Source organism: Mirounga leonina, unplaced genomic scaffold, assembly GCF_011800145.1.
Source record: "Mirounga leonina isolate KUSES-001 unplaced genomic scaffold, KU_Mleo_1.0 Mir_82, whole genome shotgun sequence".
Classification (NCBI taxonomy): Eukaryota; Metazoa; Chordata; class Mammalia; order Carnivora; family Phocidae; genus Mirounga; species Mirounga leonina.
In genome coordinates, this window is record NW_023270825.1 from 25685520 (window position 1) to 25711648 (window position 26129).

The following is a 26129-nucleotide window of genomic DNA, read 5'->3' on the forward strand; positions in this document are numbered from 1 at the left end:
GTAAAAACTACTTCACAACTACCCATACTTTTGATTTCTCGTAAATTACAATGAGTTACTATAATACAGAGAGTATACCAGCATAGAAAAAGATGAGCACGTAATGAATGAAATCGAAAAAATAAAATGTCTGGACCTGGACAATAGTTAAAAAGATTAAGTAGAGATAGAGAGCATATGATAATTGCTTTATTTAGAGGGAAAGAAAAAAAAACTTTAGGAAATGTTGCCTTAGCCTTTGAGTGAATATTAATTTTGCACAAACTAATGCACACTATGTACTACACTTTTATAGGAGCAAATAACAAGAGATCAAACTGATATATTTCTTCATGTAACCAGATAAAAGGGAAGCTCATAGAATCAGTACTGATTCAGCCCAAAAGAACATGTAGAACATAGTAATGGATTCTAATGATAACCCTGAAATCATCAAGAAAAAGTTAACTCTATAAGGCCTGATTTTTTTGGTGAAGTCATCCTTTCTCTGTAATTTGGGCCACACTGACACACGAGTACAATTCACTTACACAGCTCCCTCACACACATACTCAGAGGAGTTTCTGTCATTGTAGAGACAGTGAACAGGAAACCAGTGTTTGCCCAGAGCATAAGTGCCAGGACAGCAAGGATTTTCGTGTATACACTTCCACTTTTGTGTGTTGTTTTGTGTACTGTGAAACCGGACGCCCAAAAGCCAAACTTATGACCATTTCCTCTGAGAAGGACTTGAAACATTATTTATACCTTGAAATCTTGCCAGGTCATGACCTGATTCCCCATCCCTCCACGCCCACCCCCCCACAGAAGGAAGATGCTAGCATATGGAAAAGCCTTATCTGAGTTACCTGGTGCCGGGCTCGACTCTGGTCCAGAAGCTGCCGGGACTGAAGTTTTTGTTGTTCAAGTTGCTGCAGGGCAAAATGGAGCTGGTAACTGCCCGCTGTGGGGTGATACTTGTGCTGAGGGACCACCCCCGTAGCCTTGCTATACGCATTGTTTTCTACCTCTCCGTCCCAGGCAAAGCCTCCTGTCTGAAGGCTCCTAAAGAGAAAAGAAAGCATTATTCCTTAGAGAGGTTGTATGAACAACCTAACGGATAAGAGGGAAATTTCACAGGTGTTTTTCCTGTATAGAGCAAAACACAGTGTGGAATTACAAATCTATTTGTGCGATAAATGATCTGATTCGCCCACTGAACTGTAGCTCCAAGAAGACAAAGTCAGGGTCGGCTCTGCTCTCCATTCTATTCGTAGCGCTTATCCCGAGGCCTGGCACATGGTCAGTGTACATAAGTATCTGTTGAAGGTTAAATAATGAAAATAGTCACCTCAGTCCCCTGTGAAGGCCACAAGGGCTTCCGAGAGGAGCCAGGGAGCTTCAGATGCAGGATGGCAAGTTAAATTTCAGGTAGGAACAGAGAAGCAATCATCTTCTCTAACATCAACTTCAAAAGTATAGGGGTGAATTTCACAGAATTCATGGTTTTTCTTAACTACCCATTAGTGAGCTCATGTGTCCATCATGGGATAAAACAACTGGTCTGAGAAGATACTTTTTTTCATTATTCTAAATTTACCTCAATAGAGTCCCAGCCGAGCTGATGTTTAGCCTGTACATCTGAGGAAGGTGAAGGGCTGGTGGCCTTGGGGACTGTACAGTACTCATGCTAGGCTGTTTGTTACATACTCTGACTTTCTTCGTTATCTAGATTCCAAAATTTTAGATTCTGGTGACCATGTCTGTGTAAATCCCAGCTGAAGTCTTTATAACTACAGGCCTACTACTTGCCCTCTCAGTCCACTTCTTCCAAGTAGAAAAGTCCCCATTTATACCACTTCATACCCATTAGGATGACAACTATTAAAAACAAAACAAAACAAAATAAAACAAAACAAAACAAATGGAAAAAAACAAATGCTGGTCAGCGCAAGGAAACACTGGAACTCTCATGCATTGCTGGTGGGAACGTGAAATGGTGTAGCTCCCGTGGAAAACATTCTGGCAGTTCCTCAAAAAGCTAAACACAGAATTACCATGTGATCCAACAATTCCCACCCCCTCCAGGTATATACCCCAAAGAGGGGCCTCAGATGCTTGTACACAATGTTCACAGCAGCATTATTCCCAAGAGCCAAAAGGTGAAAACATCAACAGGTGAACGGATAAACAAAATGTAGTCTATACACACAATGAAATGTTAGCCTTAAAAAGGAAAGAAATTCTGACATGTTGCAACATGGATGAACCCTGGGGACATCATACTACGTGAAATAAGTCTGTCACAAAAGGACCAATATTGCATGATTTCACTTCTATGAGGTCCCTGGAAGAGTTAAGTTCATAGAGACAGAAAGTAAAATGGTGGCTGCCGGGGCTGGGGAAATAGGAGAATTGGGAGTTACTGTTTAACGGGTACTGAGTTTTTAGTTTGGGATGACAAGAAAGTTCTGGAATGGACGGTGGTGATGGTTGCACAAGCTCTGAATGCACTATATGCCACTAAATTATACACGTAGAAATGATAAATTTAGGTTTTATGTATTTCCCCACTGTTTTTAAAAAAGGTCCCCATTAATTTTTAGAACAGTCTTATCTGGCAGCCCTTTTCTCTCATTTTTGGTTCTCCTCTGGACCTTCTTCAACTACCCTGTGGTGTTTTGTTTTGTTTTTTTCCTTTTTGAAGTACAGTGACCAGGAAATTGTACACAGAAGAAACAAGAAGAATCTCATAGTGAACAATCTTACCCCAAACCTGGTTATCAGGGCTTAAAGAAAGGAAACAGTGTCTAACTAAAGAGAAATACTCATAGTGACTTAAATCATCCTGCTGTTATTTCCTCTGCAGATTTCCTTTGACATTAAGGGTCATTTCAATGGCAGAGATGCAGCCACACTGGGATAAGGTTATAAGACCTTCCTGAGGCCTGACCTCAGGCCGTCTAGTTATTTATAGCCTGATTCCTAATGGTCCCGACAGAACCCTGGGGGAAGGAGCAAAGTGGAATGTCGGCTGAGTCCAGGAGCCCAGGCTCCTCTCTCGTCTGTGTTCTCCAACATAGCTTCGTCATTTCAGGGGTCTGCTTTGGTTTCTCTGCCTCTCTCTGAGAGATTTCCAAATACTTAGTTAAGGGAAAGTCTGTGTAATATATTCTTAAGTCCACGGATGAAGGGTTTTCTACTCACATAATCTCACCTCTGACAGGTCACATCCTCACTCATCTCCTCCCACAGTTTGGCTCCCACAGTTCAGTTGTATAATTACACACTTTCAGCTAATCTCGGAGAACAGTACCAAAAAGCTGAGAGCTTACTTATGAATTTTTCTGAGTTTGACATCTGATCTTCAGGGATCCCTCAGTGTGCATGCTGTTACACAGTTAAAAAGACACGCTCTTTCCCAACGGACTTCCAGAGATATAGAGAAATGTGGCAACCAATGACTGAATAGAAATAAGTACCTAAATACGCAAATAAAAAGTTCTCATTATTCTACAAAGCGAAGTGTTGAGTGGGAGTCGAACAGGAGTTATAGGGTGAGGAAAGGAGGGGCCAGAGAAAGCTGTTATCTCTTTTCTCATTAGTGAGGGAAGAGAAAAGCTTAATGAAGAGAACGTGCAAGAAACAACCGAGCAGCTCAGGAACTGCATGGTCTCTGAGTGCAAGGAGGGGTGGTGGGGAAAGGCATCCAGGTATAAATGAAGAGAAGGGTAGAGGCAGGAGTGGGCGGATCCAGTGAACAAGTGAACGCAAGGGAAGAGACAGATGGAACAGCAGGAACGGCCTGGCTGAATAACCTTGAGATTTCCATATTGATTATGGCAGGTATTCGAATTTAGAATGAAACTATTATTTATAACTGCACCCAAAGTCAGAAAATTAATCAATTGTGATTCTACTACTATTTCTGGCTTGCTGGTTGTAGAAGTTTCTAGCCACAAGTAGCAATCTAGACTCAGGAATTAGATATTAAAGGGTTTTTTTTAACTACGTTATAACTATTATGTCAGAATTCATCTCACTGGCAGGCTAGATTGTTTTTATTTTCTAAAAGTGCCTTCTTAACAGATATTCCTAGGAGGCATTTACTTTAATGCCTTCTTGTTGTACATCAGAAATCAGAGTAACGAGGCCCTCTTATATGAAGACGACCAGGGACAGATTCTCAGGTGTGTGTCCACAAAGCAGGGGTCTGTGAGTATAAGGGGTAGGACAGTGGGTAAGAGGTCATATAAGAGACTACGGATAGGAGGTCTGTTCATCCAATTGCACACATAGTGCAGGGACTGCAATCTCACAAACTTTCATAGTAAAAGCTGTTTTTAATCTCATCAGTAACCCAAGCCCAGTCTCCAAACCACAAAAGAAAGTTTCTCAAGCAAGTAGAAACTTTTATCAGAAGCAGGAGTTTTTACGGTGCACCTCTGGGTGGGGGCAAGAATGCTCAGCTGTGTAAGGCAATGTGGTGAGTGCCATGAGAAACTTGCTTACTTTGAGTGACGGTGGTGGTACTCAGGCCATGGTATCTCACAATTAAAGCACAAGCCTCTGGGGTTTGTAATATGCAAGTACTACAATGACTGACTTAGAGCAAGTCAGGTGCACTCTCATTTGGGCCTTACCTGAGATTACATATCTCCATATTCCCTTCTATGGCATCTAATAGTTTCCATTTCCAGCCAAAATCCATCCTGAACCTCGATTCATTGTAGTCTACTAGTAACACATTTCCTACCGCCATCAAAATTTTGAGCTTTAATTATTCTCTCTAGTTTTTCTGTTATTTCTTGCTCAATACTAAAATATTATATTGTACATATTTCCTGCAAATAACTTCTAAGAGTTTTATATTATTTCTAGAACAGAGAAGAGAGAGCCAAGAAAATCAGCTGTGGAAATGCTCAGAATGTCTAACATTTGACTCAAATTCAAAGATTCAAAGTGAACTATGCTGTATTTCACCTTTACTATACATGTAGCTAATAGGCAACAATATGGCAAATTTTTCTGAACATCACCTTCTCTTATTAGCCTGTTCATTCAGAACTTCATCTCACTTTCTATATCACACTGTGGCAAGGCAGGGCTAAATGTTTCTCCATAACTGCCCTTCCTATAGCACAGTCCCCAAACTCCAGCCAATACATACTTTCTCCTTTGCTTTGCTATTTGTTCCATCAAATGGATGTTGGTTGTAAGGAACTTGGAGGCACTGGTTTTTATACGATGCGCTGGTTTTTAGCAAAGCAAATCTCACCAGGCAGTTGAACTCTCCGTGAAGATAGGCTTTCAGATTTTCTGAGATTGTTGTGATGTCACAAGAGTGTAGGGTAAGAATGAGGCACAGGAATGTGACAGGCATACAGAGACTGTGATCCCGCAGTCCATGTCCCCAGCCTCCTCCATCCACCCAATCCCAGCTAGACTTGAGCTACCATGTGTAGGGAGTGTTGGGAAGTGTGTGGGTGTAGATATTAAGGACAGCAGAGGCTACATTTTCTTTGTCTATAAATTCTCAGTCCCAAAGTAGTCATAGCACCCAGTAAGTGCTGCAAAGGAGCTATAAATGCTGAACATCTCACAGATGAGAGAAAGGCTCCCGCGAGCAGAACAAAGCAGTGCAGGCCAGAATTAGGAAGCTCTGAGATCAGAGAGGCATCAGGCAGGGGGGTGAGGACTTCTCTTGGCTTTAGGGGATGCTTCCAAGGACAAAAGTAGAGTGGTTCTGCGTGGAATGTTGGGTCCCCCATTCCCAGTGCCTCCCAGGGCAGCTGGAATTGGGCCATATTCACAAAGACCATACAGGGAAGAAGAGAATGAAGCAGGGAAGGGTCCTCTCCACTGGGGCCTTCATTGCACTAACCTGTCTGTGCTTCAACTGTTCTCATCTGTGAAACGGGATATGCTAATAAGTACCTATTTCAAGAGCTGTGGGGGTTCAAGAGCTAACAGAAGTGAAAGTACTGGCACGCAGGAAAGGCTCCAACAAACTATCACCACCACGAATACTACTATTATTACTATTCTTCCCGCACCAAATGATTCCATTTCACTGATACCCTACAGTCCTTTGAGGTAGTATACAGAAAACATAAACTCAGTCATTCACCATCAGAGGATTCTGTGTTGCCAAGTTAGCACAATCCAGCCATCAGCATGGTGTTAGTTGTGAAGTCAACAGGGCTCCAGCTTACTAAAAAGAAAAGCTCTGCTGGACAGTATCCTCCAAAGAGTTATTATAACAGTGTTGCACCTGCTGTATGCTGAGGCCTAGAACAGGTTACCTGGAAAGGGATGAATCTGCCTCCTCTTCAAACCACTAAACAGTGGAGGGGGCAGAGGCACATCCATCTTTTTATGCATTCAGTTTTCTGCTCAAATCTACTTCCTGCTCCGCCATCAGAGCTGATCATTCCTGCCTTCTAGTCATTACTCGTGGTCTCAGAGAAAGGACTGTTTACACTCTTTCCTGTCCGAACATCCTCCCCAAGGTCTTTCAGCCTGGCCTCCACCCATATATATGTGGTGGCTTCCTTTTTTCTGTTCTGGAGGGGGCTCCACGGAGAGTCAGAGTGAGCTGTACAGACCTCTGGGACTCTTCTTCCAAACTCCTGAGCCCAAAGCGGAGTCCTATTCTCCACTCTCAGAAATAATGAACTAGAACCCCCTTGGTTTTAATGTTGCTCCCTCATTCTCCATCCCGAATGCTACCTCTCCTGTAGTTAAATCAGAGGCAAAGCCCAAAAAACATTTAAAAGCATCTGTTGGACTTCTGCTTCTGAGCAAGCTATAGAAAGTTTTAAGAGACTGTCATTCTTACCTTAACCAAAGAACAAGCTGAATAAGCTGCTAAATCATACTTATTTCAAACCTAACAAAATGCTGAGGACATGCAGAAACCTTAATGAATAAAATTCCAGGAAATGACAAGCCTTAAGCTTTCAGCCAGGATGGACCCGTGAGAGGAGGAGGTATCTGCCACACATAGGGGTTAAGGCACAACCACCTAACTTTTGACAAACTCAGCACCTGCATGGGGGATGGTATGATATATTGGACTCCTTGAAGCCTAGCCACAGAGTGAGTCTGTGGCCACTCATCAATTCCTTCACCAAGTGCATGGGGAGACCGAAGGCTGGGGACAGGGCAGGAGACCGACCCAACTCACTTTCAGAGAAACTGTGCATATTATTCTTTAACTTTCACCAAAACTCAACAAGTCGTAGTCTAAAAGTTAGTTGTAATATAGAATCTGAAACCAAATCAATGAACTTTTCATACTCTGTTGGTTCATCTTGTACTTTGAATGGATCTTTTTATTTATACAAGATTTTGTAATATCATGCATTAACCTTTAGGAATACTGGTTCACTGAGTTATGCAGACCTTCCAAATGTTGACACATTTCATTATACAATATAAAAAATCCCATGTGTTAATATTACTCAATCACTTCAGAAAGGTCTTCAAGTATTAGGAAGCTATCAAATCCATAATGGTAGATAGAAGTTTTCCATAATTCTAATTTTTTTGTGAAAGCTAGAATTTTATCATTGACAAGAAATACCATCAGTTGTTCTCCTTAAAGTGTTAGGCTCACTGTTTATTTTTGAGAAAATATCTGCCAAACATCTAAATGTGAATAACCAGAGTTTATCTATCAGTTGTTCTTTCAAGTAAAAATGTTTGATGAAAAAAGCGGCTAGTCTGGACTGTAACTCAGTCACACAAGTGCTTTTTCTTGAGACGACAATCACACAGTATGCAGAAGTGCTCTATATGTACACCCTATTTTGTCAGACAGAACATTAAAAAGATATGTAATCCAGAGTTGAGATTTCATAATCATTGCATAACAAGGATTTTCTTAAGTAGCAATGGCATTTCTCTGGTAACTACAAATGCTCTGGTGGTAGAGATTACAATGATTACTACTACAGTTTGGGGCCACGGCCTTAATTTGTACTAAAGCATGAAGAGTTTTATAAAAACACCATCGTTTTTGCACCATGTGCAAATGTCAACATAGTGAAAAGGGCAAAAAATATCTTAGCACTACTATGGAAAACATTTTGACCCTACTGTCTTCCTCAAAGAGTCTTGAGGACCAACTCTCCCCGGCCCCCCAGCCCCCAGAACAGCATTTTGTGAACCACAAACCTGTTGCAATAGAGTCTGGGAACAGGGGAGAAGAGAGTACGATTGGAAGAGAACTCCTCAGCTACCCAAAAAAGCTGACATCCAGGATGAAAAGCAGACATCTTGCATGGTTCAGAAAACTGACCACATGATTATAAAGCATACAAGGGTTTTTAGAATCTTACTGGTGCTCCCATCCTGCTCTCAAAACATCTGAAGTCAGAGGTGAACTAGAATCTCACTAAGGTTGCAACGAAGTCCAGACCCAGCTTAATTATCAATTAGATCGCTCAACCCCTTCCATATATTAGCAGCCTGAGAAAAGGATAAGCATGTCTTTTCTGGGGGGTGGGAGAGCAAATAATACTTACTTAAGACTTTGATTTTACATAAAATGTCTAGCATACAATCAATAATTATAAAAGTCATGCAGAAGCACGAAAATGTGACCCATGAGAGAAAACAGTCAATAGAAGGGCACTGAGAGATGGCACAAATGTTGGACTTAAAAGACATGGACTTCGGGGCACTTGGGTGGCTCAGTTGTTAAGCATCTGCCTTCTGCTCAGGTCATGATCCCAGGGTCCTGGGATTGAGCCCCACATCAGGCACCCTGCTCCGCGGGAAGCCTGCTTCTCCCTCTCCCACTCCCCCTGCTTGTGTTCCCTCTCTCATTGTGTCTCTGTCAAATAAATAAATAAATAAATAAATAAAATCTTTAAAAAAAAAATAAAAAGACATAGACTTCAAAATAACCATGATAAATACATAAAAGGGTCTAGCGTAAAAGGTGGGCAACATGTATAAACAGATGGGGGATTTCAATAGAGAGATTAAATTTATTTAAAAAAAGGACCAAACAAGAATTCTAGAAATGAAAAAATATAAAATCAAAAATGAAGAATTCATTCAAGAGGCGGTGGCTCAGTCGTTAAGCGTCTGCCTTCGGCTCAGGTCATGATCCCAGGGTCCTGGGATCGAGACCAGCATTGGGCTCCCTGCTCAGCGGGAAGCCTGCTTCTCCCTCTCCCATTCCCCCTGCTTGTGTTCCCTCTCTCACTGTGTCTCTGTCAAATAAATAAAAAAAAAAACTTAAAGAATTCATTCAAAATGCTTAATAGACTGAACACAATAGAGGAGAGTGTGTTACATATATAAAATAAGAATCCCAGAAGGAGAAGAGAGAGAATGGGGCAGAAGAAATCTTTAAAGAGATAAAGGCTGAGAATTTCCAAAGCTGATGGAAGACATTAACTTACAAACCTAAGTAGCTCAGCAAATCCCAAGCAAGGTAAGGACAAAGAAATCTACACCTAGGCACATCATAGTCAAACTGCTGACAACTAAAAATAAAGAAAAAATCATAAAAGCAGCCAGGGTGGTGGGGTGCTGGTTGGCAGTGGTAGAAACATTACCTACAAGGGAACAACAATCCAAATGGTTGCACTGTTGACTTATCATCAGAAAACAAAGACCAGAAAACAATGGAGAGATATTTTAAAGTGCTAGAGGGGTGGGGGTGGGGGGGGGGGGAGAAAACCAACAAAAAAACAGCCAATACAGACTTAAACATTTGAACAACACACTCCACCCACTGTCTATTTGACAATTATGTAAAACTATACCCAGTAACTTTAGAATACTCATTCTTTTCAAGTGCACGTGGAGCACTCACCAAGATAGTCCAAATGCTGGGCCATAAAATAAGTCCCAATAAAAATCAAAGGATCAAAATCCAGAGTACAATCTGACTAGAATGTCATTAAATTAAAAATCAGTAATAATATATCTAGAAAATTCCAAAATATTTGGAAATTAACACACTTCTAAATAATCTATGAATCAAGGAAGAAATCACAAGACAAACATAAAAGTGTATCCAACTGAATGGTAATGAAAATACAAACAAAATCAAAAAGAGTACTTAAACAGAAATTTATAGTCTTAAATGTCTATATTAGAAAAGAAATGTATAAAATTAACAATCAAGCTTCTACCTTAAGAAGCTAGAAAAAAGCAAGTTAAACAAACAGTAAGTAGAATAAAAAAGAGAATAATAATAAAAGCAGAAATCAATACTGTAATTAAACAAGGATGCCATCAGACTGAGGTGGCTCTAAGCCTTGGCAGCCTATATAAACAAACCAAAACCTAAGCCAGTTGTCAAGGCACTTAAATCTGAGAAAATGGTATTTAAGAACAATCAATCACAAACAGCTTACGAGGCTTTCCCAAATAAGGCAACTGCTTAAGCTGTAGTCAATCAAGTAATTTCCTTGCTTTACTTAAAAAACAAAAACAAAAAAGCCTTGCCCATAGTTCCTGCTGGTAGATTGCTCCTAGCCATTTTTAGTTTGTCACTGCCCAATTAAAATCAATGTTTGCTCTAATGAACTCTTCCAAATCTTAATGTACTTCAGTTTATTTTTTTTAAGGCAATGGAATAGAAAATAGGCAAACAGAGAATATCAACAAAATCAAAGGTGGCTATTTGAAAAGATTTTAAAAGTTGGTAAGTTCCAAGCAAGCTGATCACAAAGAAAAAAAGGACATAAATTATTAATATCAGGAATGAAGAAGAACATCATAGAGTCTATAGATATCAAAAGTACAATATTTTTGTGAATAACTCTATGCCAAATATTCAACAACTTAGATAAAATGAAGAAATCCTTGGAAATACAACTTATTAAAAGTGACACAATGAGAGAAAGTCTAAATAGCTCTCTCTATATAAATATGTATATAAAGAAATTTAACTTGTAATCAAAAACCTTCTTACAAAAAAACTTTAAGCCCAGATGGTTTCAATGAATTCTATCAAACATTTAAAGAAGAAATAATTCCACTCTTTCACAAAATCTTTCAGAAATAAAGGAGAGAAGGGAAAATTTCCCAACTCATTTTATGATGTTAACATAAAATGTGACAAAGACATTCCAAGAAAATTACAGGTCAATATGTCCAATGAATATATACACAAAAAGCTTTAACAAAATACTAGCAAATAAAACTAATCAATCTACATCTATCTTCTATATAAAAAATCTACCTCCTATAAAAAAATAAGATCATATATCACGACAAAGTGATATTTACCACAGGAATAGTTTAAGATTCAAAAATCAATCATGTAATTCACCACTTTAAAAGAATAAAGAAGAAAATCATAATAGAACATTAGATGGTATAATGCATTAGACAAAATGCAACACCCATTCACAACAGAAACTCTTAGTAAACTAGGAACAGAAAGAAAGTTCCTCAGTCTAATAAAGTATATATGATAATATATAATAAAGTAGATCTATAAAAAATCTATGGTTAACATCATACTTATTGGTGAAACACTGAACTCTTTTCCTCTAAGAATAGGAATAAAGGAAGGATGTTTTCTCTTACCACTTCTATTCGAAATTAGTAATGGAATACATAGCCAGTGTCATAAGACAAGAAAAAAAAACCCTGCCATTATTCACAGACATGATTGTTTACAAAGAAAACCCTATGAATTTTATAAAAACACTGGTAATAAGGTTGCAGAAATTAAGGTCCATAAACAAAATGCAATTGTATTTTTAAATGCCAATAATACACAATAGGAAAGTGAAATTTTAGAATGCAATACAACTTATAATCTCATAAAAACACCAAATATCTAGAAATAAATATACTTAAAAATGTGTAGGATCTCTACACTGAATTTATAGAACATTAATGAGAAATATTAAACAAAATCTAAATAAATATATAGATATAGCATGTTGACCCATTGGAAGGCTCACTATTGTTAAGATATTTATTCTATATTTCAGATACTGTTTTTCTTAGTTCCACAGTTTCCATCTGGAATCTGTCTTGAGATTTCCTCTTTGATTCACTGAAGCATAGTTTCCTTTACATTCTTGTTCATTGTTATAATAGCCACTTTAAAATCATTTTCTATTAATTCCAACATCTGAGCCTTCTTAAGACTGGCCCCACCTTTTATTCTAAGAATGGGTCATATTTTCCTGTTTTTTCAGATGTTGAATAATTTCATATTATATCTTGGACACTGTGAAATGTTATAGATACTGGATTGTATTCTATTGCTCCAAAGACCAAGTATGTGTTTTAAGCAGGCAGTTAACTTGGCTGAACTCCAACTGCAATTCTGTTTTTCCCTCAGTGGGCTGTGGCTCAGATCTATGTTCAGTTCTTTTAGCTTTAACTGTATAGTTTGGAGTATACCTCCCCCTTTCTGGTTGCCTCATTGCCAAGGCTCTCCTCTTACTCGCCAACAGGCGTGTTTGTCCTGAACTCTATCCTCCGGTTTGTCAAGCCAGTTACTTTGGATTTCTACATTAGGTTCTAATAGCAAACTGTGACCTGCCCTCAGGTTAAAAGGCAATAAATAAAAGACAAAAAGACAAAGCTCACCTATTGCAGTTCCCTTCCTCCAAATGTTCATTTCCTTCTTCCAAATACTGGCTTCTCTAGTGTGTACCAGCTTTTGTTTACCTTCCACTGCCTTCAGGTAGTTGTATTTTGTATTTTATCCAGTGGGCTGATAAGATAAAAACTTAATCGGCCACTACCAGAACTGGAAACCACCCCCGACTGATCTACAGATCCAATGCAATTACAGTAAAAATCCCAGGAGGCTTTGCTGTTATTGAAGAAACTGCCCAGTTGATTTTAAAATTTATGCGGAAAAGTCAAAGAATCTAGAATAGTCAAAATAATTTTGAAAGGGAGATTTACATTACCTGATTTCAAGGCCACTATAAAACTACCACAATCAAGATAGTACAGCATAAGCATAATAGTAAACAAGGAGATCCATGAAATAGAATAAAGAGTTCAGAAATAGACCCACAAATATACAGTCAATTGATTTTTGACCAAGGTGCCAAGTGACTTCAACAGGGAAAAGAAAGTTTTTTAAACAAATGGTGCTAAACAACTGGATATCCATATGATAAAAAAAGAAAATGAACCTCAACCTCTACTTTGTTCCGTACACAAAAATAAATTTGACTTGGATCACAGACCCCCAAACCTAAAAGCGTCTAAAAGAAAATATGAGAATATCTTTGTAAGCTTGTCATAGGGAAGGATTTCTTAAGACATAAAGAGCTCTAATCGTAAATGAAAAAAGATTGATAAACTTTATTAAAATTAAAGATTTCTGCTCACCAAAAGATATCACTAAGAAAATGAACAGGCAAGCCATGTCCTAAAGAAAAATATTTACAATACATATAGGTGAGAAAGGATTCCTAATTGATAATATATAATGAAGTCCTATTATTAACTGTTGGCTTCAACAATAAAATGACAACCTAGTTTAAAAATGTATAAAATATCTGGATACTTTACAAAAATATACATATGACTGGACAATAAAACACGAAAAAGCACATAAAAAGTTCTCAGTATCAGTAGTCATCCGGAAAATGAAAATAGCAGTTTACATCTATTAAAATGACTAAAGTCAAACAGGTAACAACACCAAATGTTGGTAAACATGTGAGTGACTAGAAATCTCACACATTGCTGATGGGAGTGTAAAGTGATATAATAGTTTCAGAAAACATATTCTCCTAAGTACACACCCAGAAGAAGTGAAGATATACGGTTATGAAAAATAGTTGTTTAAGAATTCTCATTGAGTTTGTATTCACAATAGTAAAAAAATCCTAATGTCCCTCAGTAAGAAAATGGATAAATAAGTTGTGGGAATATCCATTCAGAACACTACTCAACCACACAGAAGATTGAACTACTGATATAAGCAACAATATAGATGAATCTCTAAAACACTGTGTTGAAGGAAAGAAGTCAGATACAAAAGAATATTGGATGATTCCACTTATATGAGGTCCAAGAAGAGGCAAAACTATATTTACACACCCACGTTCATAACACAATAGCTAAAATGTGAGAGCTACCCAAGTGTCCACCAAGGATAAATGGATAAACAAAATGTGGTATATAATTTAATGAAACATTATCCAGCCTTAAAAAGGAAGGGAACTCTGCAACATGCTACAACATGGATGGACTGTGAGAGCATTATGCCGAGTGAAAGATACCAGTCACAAAAAGGCAAATACTGCATGATTCCACTCCGTATAAGGTACTTAGAGTAGTCAAAATCATAGAGACAGAAAGTATAACAGTGGTTGCAGGAACTTGGGGGGGTGGTGAGGAAGGGGATTTACTGTTTAATGGGTACAATTTTCAGTTCTATGAGATGAAAAGATGAAAAGAGTCACGGTGATGGATGGCAGTGACGGTTGTACAAGAATGTGAATGGATTTAACGCCACTCTACACTTAAAAATGGTTTGTAAATTCTATGTTATGTGCATTTCACCACGATAAAAAAAAAGTTTAAAAAAATATTAGGCAAAATTAATCTATCATAAGAGAAGTCAAAAGAGTGATTACTGAGGGAGGAGGAGTATTGACTAGGAAGAGACATGGAATTTTGAGTATGATGGAGACGTGCCACATCTTGTGTTGAGTGGGGGTTATGTGGATGTATAAAGTTGTCAAAACTCATTGAACACTTAAGATCCATGTACTTTATGTAAATTTTACCTCAACTAAAGAAAGATATTTCTTTCATCTTTCATGAAATACCTAAATATTATAATTCCCATTCTGTGTATATGTTACATCTCTATTCTTGACTTCCCTGATTTTTGTAGTAAAATTACTTTTTCTCTTCATGCTTGTTGCACTACTAGGATCCCATGTAAAGGTACATGCCTAAATAGTTCTCCCATTTCAGCAGCATTCAACTCATGAGTAAATAACCCACAAAATAAACCCAACCCATCTACTGGGCCCTGTTCCTAGGGACTAGCAAGAAGAAAAAGACCTGCTCCCAAAGAGCTCCAGGTCCAGAGGAAACGCACTTGTGAAGGTGAGTCCACGAGGAAGAGGAGGAGGTGGGAGAAAGGCAGGAATGGCAGGACTCTGGAATAGGTGGCATTTCCAGAGGCATTCAAAGCGGAGGAGGTGCAGTGCTGGGCCGAGTCAAGGGGAGCCAGCAGCCTACATGGTAATGTGAGTGAGGAAAATCACGTCAGCCCCTGCAGGACCCAATAAGCTGGCAGAAGGTCTGGGGAAGTGAGGGCAATGTAAGCAGAGCGGCATTAATGATGGTAAATGAGCAGTGTGGACGAAAGGCAGAAAGAAATGCTGGCTCGGAAAAACTAAGCCTGAAGATACATTATGAGATTAGAAGTAATATGTACTTAGAAGGGGGTCAAGGGGTCGGTGACAGTTAAGTTTGGCATTAAAATTGCATGGTGTAGGCTCCAAGAAAAAAGTCTGCTTACTAAAGGCATCCGGTGAACGACGGAGACCTTCTTTCATTAGTGAAAAAATAAAAGTGTGTCGAATTTAGACACAAATTTAAGAAATAACACTGGAGCTGTCTACTAACAAGTCTCCAGGCTTGCTGTTGGTAACTGCTGACTGGGAACAGTGATAGCTAGCCAAATGAGATTTGTGCCTAAAATTATTTAAATGGAATGAGTTAGACCTGCCAAGAGATTTTACGCTCACAGTGACAGGTGCCTCAATTCGAGAGAGTTTTTGTGTTGGAATATTTTTTTTTTTTTAAAGATTTTATTTATTTATTTGTGTGAGAGAGAATGAGAGAGAGAGCGCATGAGAGGGGGGAGGGTCAGAGGGAGAAGCAGACTCCCTGCCAAGCAGGGAGCCCGATGTGGGACTCGATCCAGGGACTCCGGGATCATGACCTGAGCCGAAGGCAGTCGCTTAACCAACTGAGCCACCCAGGCGCCCTGGAATATTATTTTTAAATGATCTCTGAAAATGCAGGTGCTAAAGACTAAAATTTATTTTTTCCTTTTGAGTTTGCTCCTTGAGATAAGACTATATAGAACACTTTGACCTTTTCCATTTTGAATCTGTGGAGTTATACTGAAATAGCACTTTTGCAGGAAAAGCTGAAGTACAATCGAGTAGTATTAGAAAGACAGAAAAGCTCAGAAATTACCTGGAAAACCAGTGAACGTTTGATGACCTATACACTAGGTCAAAAGCACGGAACTATATAAAATTATAAATGCAAGCTGATCTTCCTGCTTCAGAACAGGGTGAAAGGGCTTAAAAACCTTTAAATATTTTGTTTATTTGAGAGGATGAAAAGCTCTTGGGAAAGGATTAAAGAAATAATCCAAGAAAGAAGGCAAAAAGAAATGAAAGGTTTTAGATTCTGGAAAGGAATCAAAACCAATCCAAGAGCTGGGTTGGTGAGAGAATTCTGGAGGAAGAGCAGAGGCCCCGCGCCCCTGGATCCACACCCCAGCTTCTGAACTGGATGACCCCGAGAACAGGCGGCAGGCAGCACAGCTTGGTGGCCAGGGCTGTGCTCTACAACAAGACAGCTGGGTTCAAATCCTGACTCTCCCACTCACTCAGCCTCTCCATGCCTTGGTTTCCGCAGCTGAGAAATGGGAATAAAAAATCAACCCCATATCTCACAGGGTTGGTCCAAGAACTAAATGGGATAATCCATGTAAAGCATTTAGCACGGTGTTTGGCACACATAATAAATGGGAGCTACTAATACCATTCTTCCCACGGAAAGTGAATCCAAACCTCTGGGGAAACGAACAATAAGGGCACTAAGGAACAGGCGTGAGCACGTCAGAAAGAACAGAAGCAAAGCAGTACTTATAATCTCCTTCCAAGGATTGTGCCCGTGTGGGCTAACTGGGCGATAATGGGGGCGCCAACCTAGTGGATCTGAAAAAGGACTTGAGAGTCGCTCAGCGTGTGTGAGCAGGGGAGCCCAGTCCGCTTGCCAGTCTTCCCCACCAGAGATGGCTCATGATGGAGTCCTGCTACTCCAAGCCAACCCAGACGGATAATGTTCGAACTCTGGGCAGGACGCTGGCCCCTATGTGGAAATGTGGGTTTACTAACAATGCTGATTACCAGGGAGGGGGCAGCTGTTCAGGCAGTGGATGTGAGCATGAATGAGGGAGAGAATCACAGTCCTCCTCCCACCCCCAATCCTGTTAGTAAAAGCCTAAGCTACCAGCAGTGCCTACATCTCCTTATATCTTTTCAAAATGAAACAAAAGTAATTCTTTTTAAGGAACAAAAGCATTATGTTCTCAATACCATAAACCTGACAAATATAAAAAGACAGGCAAAAAACCAAGTCATCTATCTGTGATCCAACAAAGATGGCTACTGTAAATTTTGATGTATATTCTTCCTTTGTGTGTCCTTCCCTCACACAGGAAGTGATTCTGCACTATCTGCTTTGTAGTCTGGTTTTTTCACCTGGCAATATGTTGTGAAAATTTCCCCACGTGATATTATTGGGTTTTGGCAGTTCTTATTCCACTGTTAACTTCTTTTTTTTTTTTTAATTAATTAATTTATTTATTTGAGACAGAGAGAACGAGAGAGAGAGAGAGAGCACATGAGAGGGGGGAGGGTCAGAGGCAGAAGCAGACTCCCTGCCGAGCAGGGAGCCCGATGCGGAACTCGATCCCGGGACTCCAGGATCATGACCTGAGCCGAAAGCAGTCGCTTAACCAACTGAGCCACCCAGGCGCCCTCCACTGTTAACTTCTATTAGACTTAAAGTGAACCTGAACCCTCAAGCCTTCTTCACACTTGAATTTCTGAAACCGTGTGAAGAGCTTTATGTTTTTCCTTACTAAATCCCATGAACCAGACTCATCATTCTGGCCAGATCAAATCATCGTTAATACTGATTGTCATTCGAGGTATTCAGTATCCCATATTCATGTTGTCTGAAAATGGGATCAGTATGTCTTCTAGCTATGTAAGTGCCGAGCATATAGTAGTAGGGGCCTAAATAAATAAGAATGGATGAATGAATTCATTGATAAATATGGTGAACTAAGGGGCCAATGAAAAAGCCCCAGAGACCTAATTCTCAAACTTACACTGATGCATTGTTTGGGTACAGTTAGGTGGGTAGGGGGATGGGGTAACTGGGTGATGGGCATTAAGGAGGGCACTTGATGTAATGAGCACTGGGTGTTGTATGTAACTGATGGATCACTAAACTACCTCTGAAACTAATAATACACTATATGTTAAATAATTGATCTTAAATTAAAAAAAAAAAAGAGACTTGCCTATTTAGTCACCAGATATTCCTACCGACAGTATTATCTTGTTCACATTTCTCTTCTGTGCTCACAAGATTTCATTTGGCCGGGCTGAAACCCAGTTACGATAATTCTTTCTTAGTCCCCTGATCTTCTCTTACTAAAGTAATTCTACCATGAAGGGAAATGAGGTTAGTCTAGCATGGCTTTTTTTCTTTTTTTTCATGAATCAATGCTAAGCTTAAGTAATTCCCTTTTCCTTCTCTAAGGACTGCCAAATCATTGGTTTGCTAACCTCTTCAATTTGGGCCTGAAACTGACATCTCGGTTACTAGTTTACATATTCAGCATCTAATTTATTTCTGTCTCTTCCCTTCCTTTCCCAGGGTATGAGCTTCTTTGCACATTAAATCATGCACTGAATCACAAGGACTAAAACCATAAATCATGAATTAGTAATCATAAGAAATGCTCCTCTTTGGAGATAGTAATTCAATTATTAAGTAGAGAAAAATAAGACTGATTCAATACCATCAATCTTGTGAGTTTCATTTTCCTTGAGGAGAACAGCATTTGGATGGGGCAAAGATGTGCCCTGAAAATTAAGAACCTAAATAAGGAAGAGACTGTATATCAATTGGCATCCCCAAAATAAATCTATCACCTATTGTTTACTACCCTTCTTTTAATAGAAAAGCCAAAAGTGGAAGTAGGACAACATGCTACAATAAGGTGGCTCAAAATCAATAGAGGCAAAAAAAAAAAAAAAAAAAAAAAGCATGATTCAAAAGAGATTAAAATGTGAGCAGGGTCCAAATAAGATATGTAACTTGAAATACAGAATTGCAAGCAATTGAGAGGGGAGGTTTCTGATTTATTCATTCAGTAAGCAGAGATCTAAAAAAAGGAAAAGGAAGCAGTAGTGATACCTGGAAGATGTCGGGGTAGGGGACATTTTGGCTACTTTTTTACTTTGAGTTTATTAAATACTGTGTGACAATGACATAAATTTGGGAAGAACACACGGAGGTATCATGTCAAAAAGCCAAGCATTGATATGCCTGGCTTTTAAAAATACAGTGAGAGCCCAGCCAGCTGGACTTGACAATGGATACTGAATGTGAACCAGACTTTTGCCGTCGCCACACTCGTACCACTCCATGATTGATGGAATGATCTCCAGGAGGAGGAAATAAGGACAAAGTTGGGATTTCTTAGTACATCTGGCAGAGAATTTGGGGGCAAGCTTTATGGAACACAAAGCTGGATATAAAACCTAACCATTCAAAGGTTAAGTTCATAGCACTGTTCTAGAAGGCAGCTTAGGATTCTGGCAATCAGCAAGTTATATAGACGGAGACTCCCTCGTCCTTTATCTATTAGCAGTCTGGATCTGAAAAGACAGATTGATCCTTCGCCTTATTAACAAGAAATGTCTTTGATCCAGCTCTTTACTTTGGCATAACCAGCATACCACATGAAGCCTGAAAAATGTAGCTGTGAACTAAAAAGAAGTGAGCAAAGAGTGACCTTTAAGAAAGCCAAAAGAGAACTCCCTGACACCAGTTCATTCAACAATGAAGACCGAGTCCAGCTAGGCAGGGTTTTCATCAAATGAAGGGAAATGTCCGATGCCTTTGCGACAACAAGGCAGGTACACACGAGCGCAGCTGGCCCTGGTAAAGTGGCCCACCATGGGCCAGCGTTCACACCCTGCAAAGACAAGCCAGGAAAAGTTTTCAAAGTGAAAGTTAATGTGCAGATTGTCTAGGACAGCTGACATGCCAGTTTCCAAGAACTTCTACACTGAATTGTAGCTGGGTTCAAACCCAGTGCACACAAACAGCTTGCAAAGTGTCACAGATTTAGAATTCCTGCCTCATCACATCAGTTAGGCTCCTTTCGTTTCTCCACTTTTCCCCAGGAAGCAAAACAGCAGGCAACTTGGAAGAGTCGAGGCTCCAGCTTTGGCTTCAGTCACCTGTCTCTGCCCCCTTTCTTCAACTGGCCAAGGGAGATGGGGGAACAACTAAAAAAAACTCCCTGTTTCTTTTCTTTCTCTTTTTAAACTTTTTACCTTCTCCACCAGTCCTTTTTTCTTTACAAATAAAGTTGTTTTTATAAAATAGAGAAAATACTGGGGAAATCACAAGAAAGGAGGTTTTTGTTTTTTTCTTTCCTTCAAAGTTATAGGACCAAAAAGAAGGAAATAAAATGTGTACTAATGCTCAGGTCTTTTTGTCTTACTGCAGTTGTGTGTGTGTGTGTGTGTGTGTGTGTGTGTGTGTGTGTGTGTGTGGCTTTTAGGAGCCCATTCCCAAGGTACCTTCAATGTACAATCTATGGAAACAATACTTCATCATACTAGGAAGTGGCCTCTTATTCGTGAAGTCCATGGCATGGCAACCATGGCCCATGCTTCTGTTATGTCAAGACAAGTCTACTGAAATGTGCTGTCCCCTGGGGTGCCTGGGTGGCTCCGTCGTTTAAGTGCTGGGACTCTTGATGTCAGCCCAGGTCTTGATCTCAGGGTCCTGAGTTCAAGCCCCATGGTGGGCCCCACACTGGGCATGGAGCCTACCTGAAAAAAAAAAGGAATGTGCTGTCCCCAAGATTTACTAGAGGGGCTTAGTCCAACGTCACAGCTAGTGCAAAATGCAGGCACCTGCCTCCGAGAGGATACCACCCTAACTCTTGATTCTGGTCCTCAGCTGCTTGCACTGAATACTACTAATTCGTAACCAGCCCCAGGAGAGTGATTCTCAGTGTGGTCCCCTGAACCAATGGCATAGCATCACGTGGAAACTTGTTAAAAATGAAAATAATCGAGCCTTACCCCAGACCTACTGGAACCAGAAACTCTGGATCTGGGTTTAGCAATCTGTTTTCACAAGCCCTTCAGATGATTCGGACACACACCATTGAGAATTACTAGGAGAGTGGTTAAGAGCATGGATTCTGTGACTACTTGCTTGGGTTTGAATCCTGACTGCCATTCACCAATGTGTATCTTGGGCAAATCACTTCTTTTCTCTGTAGTTAGTCTCTTCATCTGTAAAATGGGAATGATAACAGTACTTATCTTACAAAGTAGCTGTGAGCACTAAATCAGTTAATACATGTAGAGTTTTGAGAACAGTTGCTAGCACATAGTAAAAGCTTTTAAATGAGTTAAGGTATACGTAAAACACTTAGTGCACGGCATACCATAAGCACTACATGTTACTATTAGCTAGTATTACTTTTATATATGATTTTATTTTTGAGGTTCAATAGTACATAACCTGATTTCTCAGAGATCAACAGGCAATCCATATTCTTATACAGTAAAAGGGGTCCTCTTCATATAGAGAAGCAAAGAGCTTTCCTATGAATATTATAAAAATAGGAATATAATAGGGATTGAATCAAACAAAAATTCTTTACTTCCAGAGCTCTAAATTCAGACATTATACGTGCTGATGAAGGAATGTATGATTTCTCTCCATGTCTGTCTGTGACCTGGTTCCCCACACACTAAGTCCATAAATGGCCTGGAGCCTAAAAGGGACATCTTTCATTATTTCTTTTTCTTTATATCCTTTTCATGATAACACGGTTCTCTCCAACTACTCGATCTTAGCCAAACAGCTGAGAAGCAATGGTTCTCTTCTAACATACCATAGTTACTGAATAATGCGTTTGTTAAGCCATAGCTAAAATGATAAGTCATATTTCTAAGACATGTTGACCAGCACCAGCATGATTAGGCCACTGTAAGAAACCAAGAACACTAAAGTAGTCATCCTAATCTACCTGAACTGCTGGGTCAAATCTGTGAAAGAAATAAAAAAAGTCAGAGTCAGAAAAGTCAGCATACAAAGCAAATAGAAATTTAATCCGAATCCTAAATACAAACCATATATACTTATAGTTAGCTCTTCAGGCTAGTGATGTTTCCTGCCCACACACAAAGCATGAGTGTGGTGAAAGTGAAAAATTGTCCAGAGTCATAGACTGTGGTAAAGATATTTATAATGCTGAACTATTTGCTTCAGCTTCTAACCAAAATTTTCTCCACTTTTGTTCACAGGTTGTTTCTTATACTCCACAAATGATAGTTTATTTTCAGAAATCTTTCCACCTCTCTTTTGCACATTATCATCATTAATAAATAGGTCTTAGACTAGTCTGGGATACCATTGTGAAAAGTCTAGTACTGATTTTCCTCTTCTGAAGAGTAGGAAAGTTAAACTAGTAAAAAGAGCATGAGCTCTCATGTCAGACAGAGTTGGACACTAATACTGTTGAAATGTCCATCCTACTCCAAGCAATCTACAGAGTCAGTGCAATCCTTGCCAAATATAGCATTTTTCACAGAACTAGAACAAATAGTCCTAAAATTCGAATGGAACCACACAAGATCCCAAATAACTAAAGCAACTGAGAAAGAACAAGGCTGGAGGTAACACAGTCCCAGATTTCAAAATATACTGCAAAGCTATAGTAATAAAAAAATATGGTACTGGCACAAAAACAGACACACAGGAACAGGATAGGGAGCCTAGAAATAAACCCACGCTTATATGGTCAATTAATCTTCAAAAAAAAGGAGGCAAGAATGTGCAATGGGGAAAAGAGAGTCTCTTCAGTAAATGCTGCTGGAAAAACTGGACAACAGCTACAAGCAAAAGAATGAAACTGGACTGCTTTCTCACACCATACGCAAAAATAAACTCAAAATGGATTAACGACCTAAATGTGAAATCTGAAACCAAAAAACTCCTAAAAGAAAACATAGGCAGTAATCTCTTGGGCACTGGCCTTGGCAACATTTTTCTAGATATGCCTCCCAGGCAAGGGAAACAAAAGAAAAAAATTAAGTATTGAGACTACACCAAACTAAAAAGCTTCTGCATGGCAAAGGAAACTACCAACAAAATGATAAGGTAACCTACTAAGAAGGTATCTGCAGATATGCCCAATAAGAGGTTAATACCCAAAATATTTAAAGAATTTATACAACTTGACACCAAGAAACCCACCAATAATCTGATTTAAAAATGGGCAGAGAACCTGAATAGACATTTTCCCAAAGACGATGTATAAAAAGATATTCATCATCACTTATCAGGGAGATGCAAATCAAAACCACAATCAGATACCACCTCATACCAGTCAGAATGGCTAGTATCAAAAGGACGAGAAACAACAAGTGTTGGTGAGGATGTGGAGAAAAAAGTCCCGTGCAGGACTGCTGGGAATGTAAACTGGAGCAGCCACTGTGGAAAACGGTAAGGAGGTTCCTCAAAAAGTTAAAAATAGAGCTACCACATGATCCAGTCATTCCACTACTGGGTATTTACCCAGAGAAAACAAAAACACTCATTTGAAAAGATATATGCACCCCTATATTTGCTGCAGCCTCATTTACGATAGCCAAGATATGGAAGCAGCCCAAGTGTCCATCAACAGATGAATGGATGAAGATGTAATGTGTACACACACACACACACACACACACACGAATATTACTTAGCCATAAAAAAGAATGAGATCTTGCCATTTGTGACAACATTGATACATCTAGAAGGTATTACACTATGTGAAGTAAGTCACACAAAGCTAGATATTGTATGATTTCACTCATAAGCAGAATCTAAAAACAAAACAAACAAAACCCAGAAGTAGCTTCATAAATACACAGAACAAACTGGTGGTTGCCAGAGGGGAGGGGGTGGGAGGATGGGCAAAATAGGTGGGGTAAATTAAGAGGTATTGCATTTTCTTAAAGAGGGATTATATTTTAATAATAAAAAAAGAAAAAGAAAAAAGAAAGAGCTAGACTCAAATGGCAATATTTCGGGATGCCCGGGTGGCTCAGTTGGTTAAGGTCATGATCCCAGGGTCCTGGGATCAAGTCCCCCGTCGTGCTCCTTGCTCAGTGGGAAGCCTGCTTTTCCCTCTCCCGCTCCCCCTGCTTGTGCTCTCTCTCTGACAAATAAACAAAATCTTAAAAAAAAAAAAAAAGGCAATATTTCTAAGGCTATTTCACCATCTATACTTGAGGATAACAATATTCATGTTATAGCATGTTTTCAGGAATAAATAGGATAAATCATAAAAGCACAGGACCTGGCATGAACTGGGCACTCAATAAATGTTAGCTCTTTTTTTCTTCCCTTTCTTTTGTTCCCTTCTTTAACCAATGGCAGAACGGAATCTTATTGTTTCAAATAAGGGAGGCATATTTCTGAATTAATAGTAAATTGTAAGGTATATTGAACAATCAATTTAAAAATTAATACATGCTGACTACGAAAATGCCCAACTACTGAAAAGTGTGAAGAAGGAGAAAAAATGTCACCCCTAATCCTATTCTGCAATCATGGTACCCTGGTGTGTGTCATTCATCTTGTTCCAGTATACTGTGATTATATGATCCTGCTTTTATCATTTCATATTAATGTGAACACATATGAATATATTTTATTTATTTATGCATTGTAAAAGATATGTGTATATTTTTCCAAACAGAAAAAAAAACTCCTGGTACTCCACAAACTCTGTATGCCGCTGTGCTGAAAACAGGACATTAGCTTTAGAAAACAAAAGGAAGGGAGCAACTTCCTAAGGAGGAAATCAAGAAAGGCTTGATTTCTTCAAAGTAGAAATGATCTCAAAAGATGACCAGCAATTTGACAACTGGGAAGGACATACATTCCAGGCAGAAGGAACAGCATATAAAAGAGCGGGGAAGAATAGGAAAGCCAATGTGGCTAAATGGTGGGGGTGGGGGAGGGTACAGAGATGCTGTAATTACAGCTGGTAAGACAGTGACCTGTCATCTGCTGTATTCTGAAATAGAAATGTTACTGGTCAGAACTGTCATCTAAGTAAAGCATAGCACAGTAGCTTTAATTGGAATCACTCATGCACTCATGATGAAGCTACCACGGAAAGGCTAAAAAAAGCTCAGCTTTGGGGAAGGCAAAGGGCATGAGTAAGCGTGGCTTAGGATGGCCAAGCAGGGAGACATGCAGCTCTCACCGCCACTACTCCATTAGCGTGAGGACTCTAAATGCCTGACTTCAAGCGAAGCCCTTTACATGCCTTACCATGCTTAGCCTTCACAGCAACCCACGGAGACAGGTGTTACTGTTCTGTATTAGAGATGAGGACACCGAGGCTTACGCTGAATAACAGGTTTACCTTCACATACAGAGTAAGTGAAAGAGCTGCTTTTGAACCTAAATCTGGAGGATTCCACAGTTAACGTGGAAGAACAGAAAATGAGAACCTAAGAGTCTTTGCTAAGGATTTTCTAGTTAATAACAATTATTGCTATAGGCCTTTGTTTTAGGAATACTAAAATCATCAAAGACCCGGGGCACCTGGCTGGCTCAGTTGATACAGCATGCAAGTCTTGATCTTGGGGTCATGAGTTCAAGCCCCACAATGGGTGTAGAGCCTACTTAGGAAAAAAAAAGTCAAAGACTTAGTACCAAAAATAAAATATTTAAAATAAAACAAAATCATCCACGACGCAAACAAATAGTGACTGATTTTTGACAAGCTAGAAAAACCAACGCAATGGAGGAAGGATACCCTTTTTTAAATTAGCCATTTGTTTACTAACAAATGGTGCTGGAGCAATGGCATATTGATAGGCAAAAAAATGAACCACAACATAAACCTCATACTTCACACAAAAATTGATTCAAAATAGATCATAGACTAAAACATGAAAAAGATAAAATCGTCCCAAAGATGTCTTTTAAAACCATTTGAAACCAAAAAGATAGTTCAATTTTAGCCACAGGCAATATGAGGGTAACGATGAAGACGGAGAAAGGTAGATGCCTGGCAGTGCGCTCAATGTTTTCCA

The 26129-nt window shown here is 39.3% G+C and overlaps 1 protein-coding gene across 2 annotated transcripts in view; it reads right to left on the reverse strand.

The window, feature by feature from the left end:
* Positions 1-26129, reverse strand: part of TTLL5 (tubulin tyrosine ligase like 5) — a 259783-nt gene that overhangs the window by 64450 nt on the left and 169204 nt on the right. For both annotated transcript variants that reach the window (XM_034993230.1, XM_034993229.1), the window contains one exon: positions 849-1044. In XM_034993230.1, coding sequence (XP_034849121.1) covers positions 849-1044 — 196 coding nt within the window. The remainder of the gene's footprint in view (positions 1-848; positions 1045-26129) is intronic.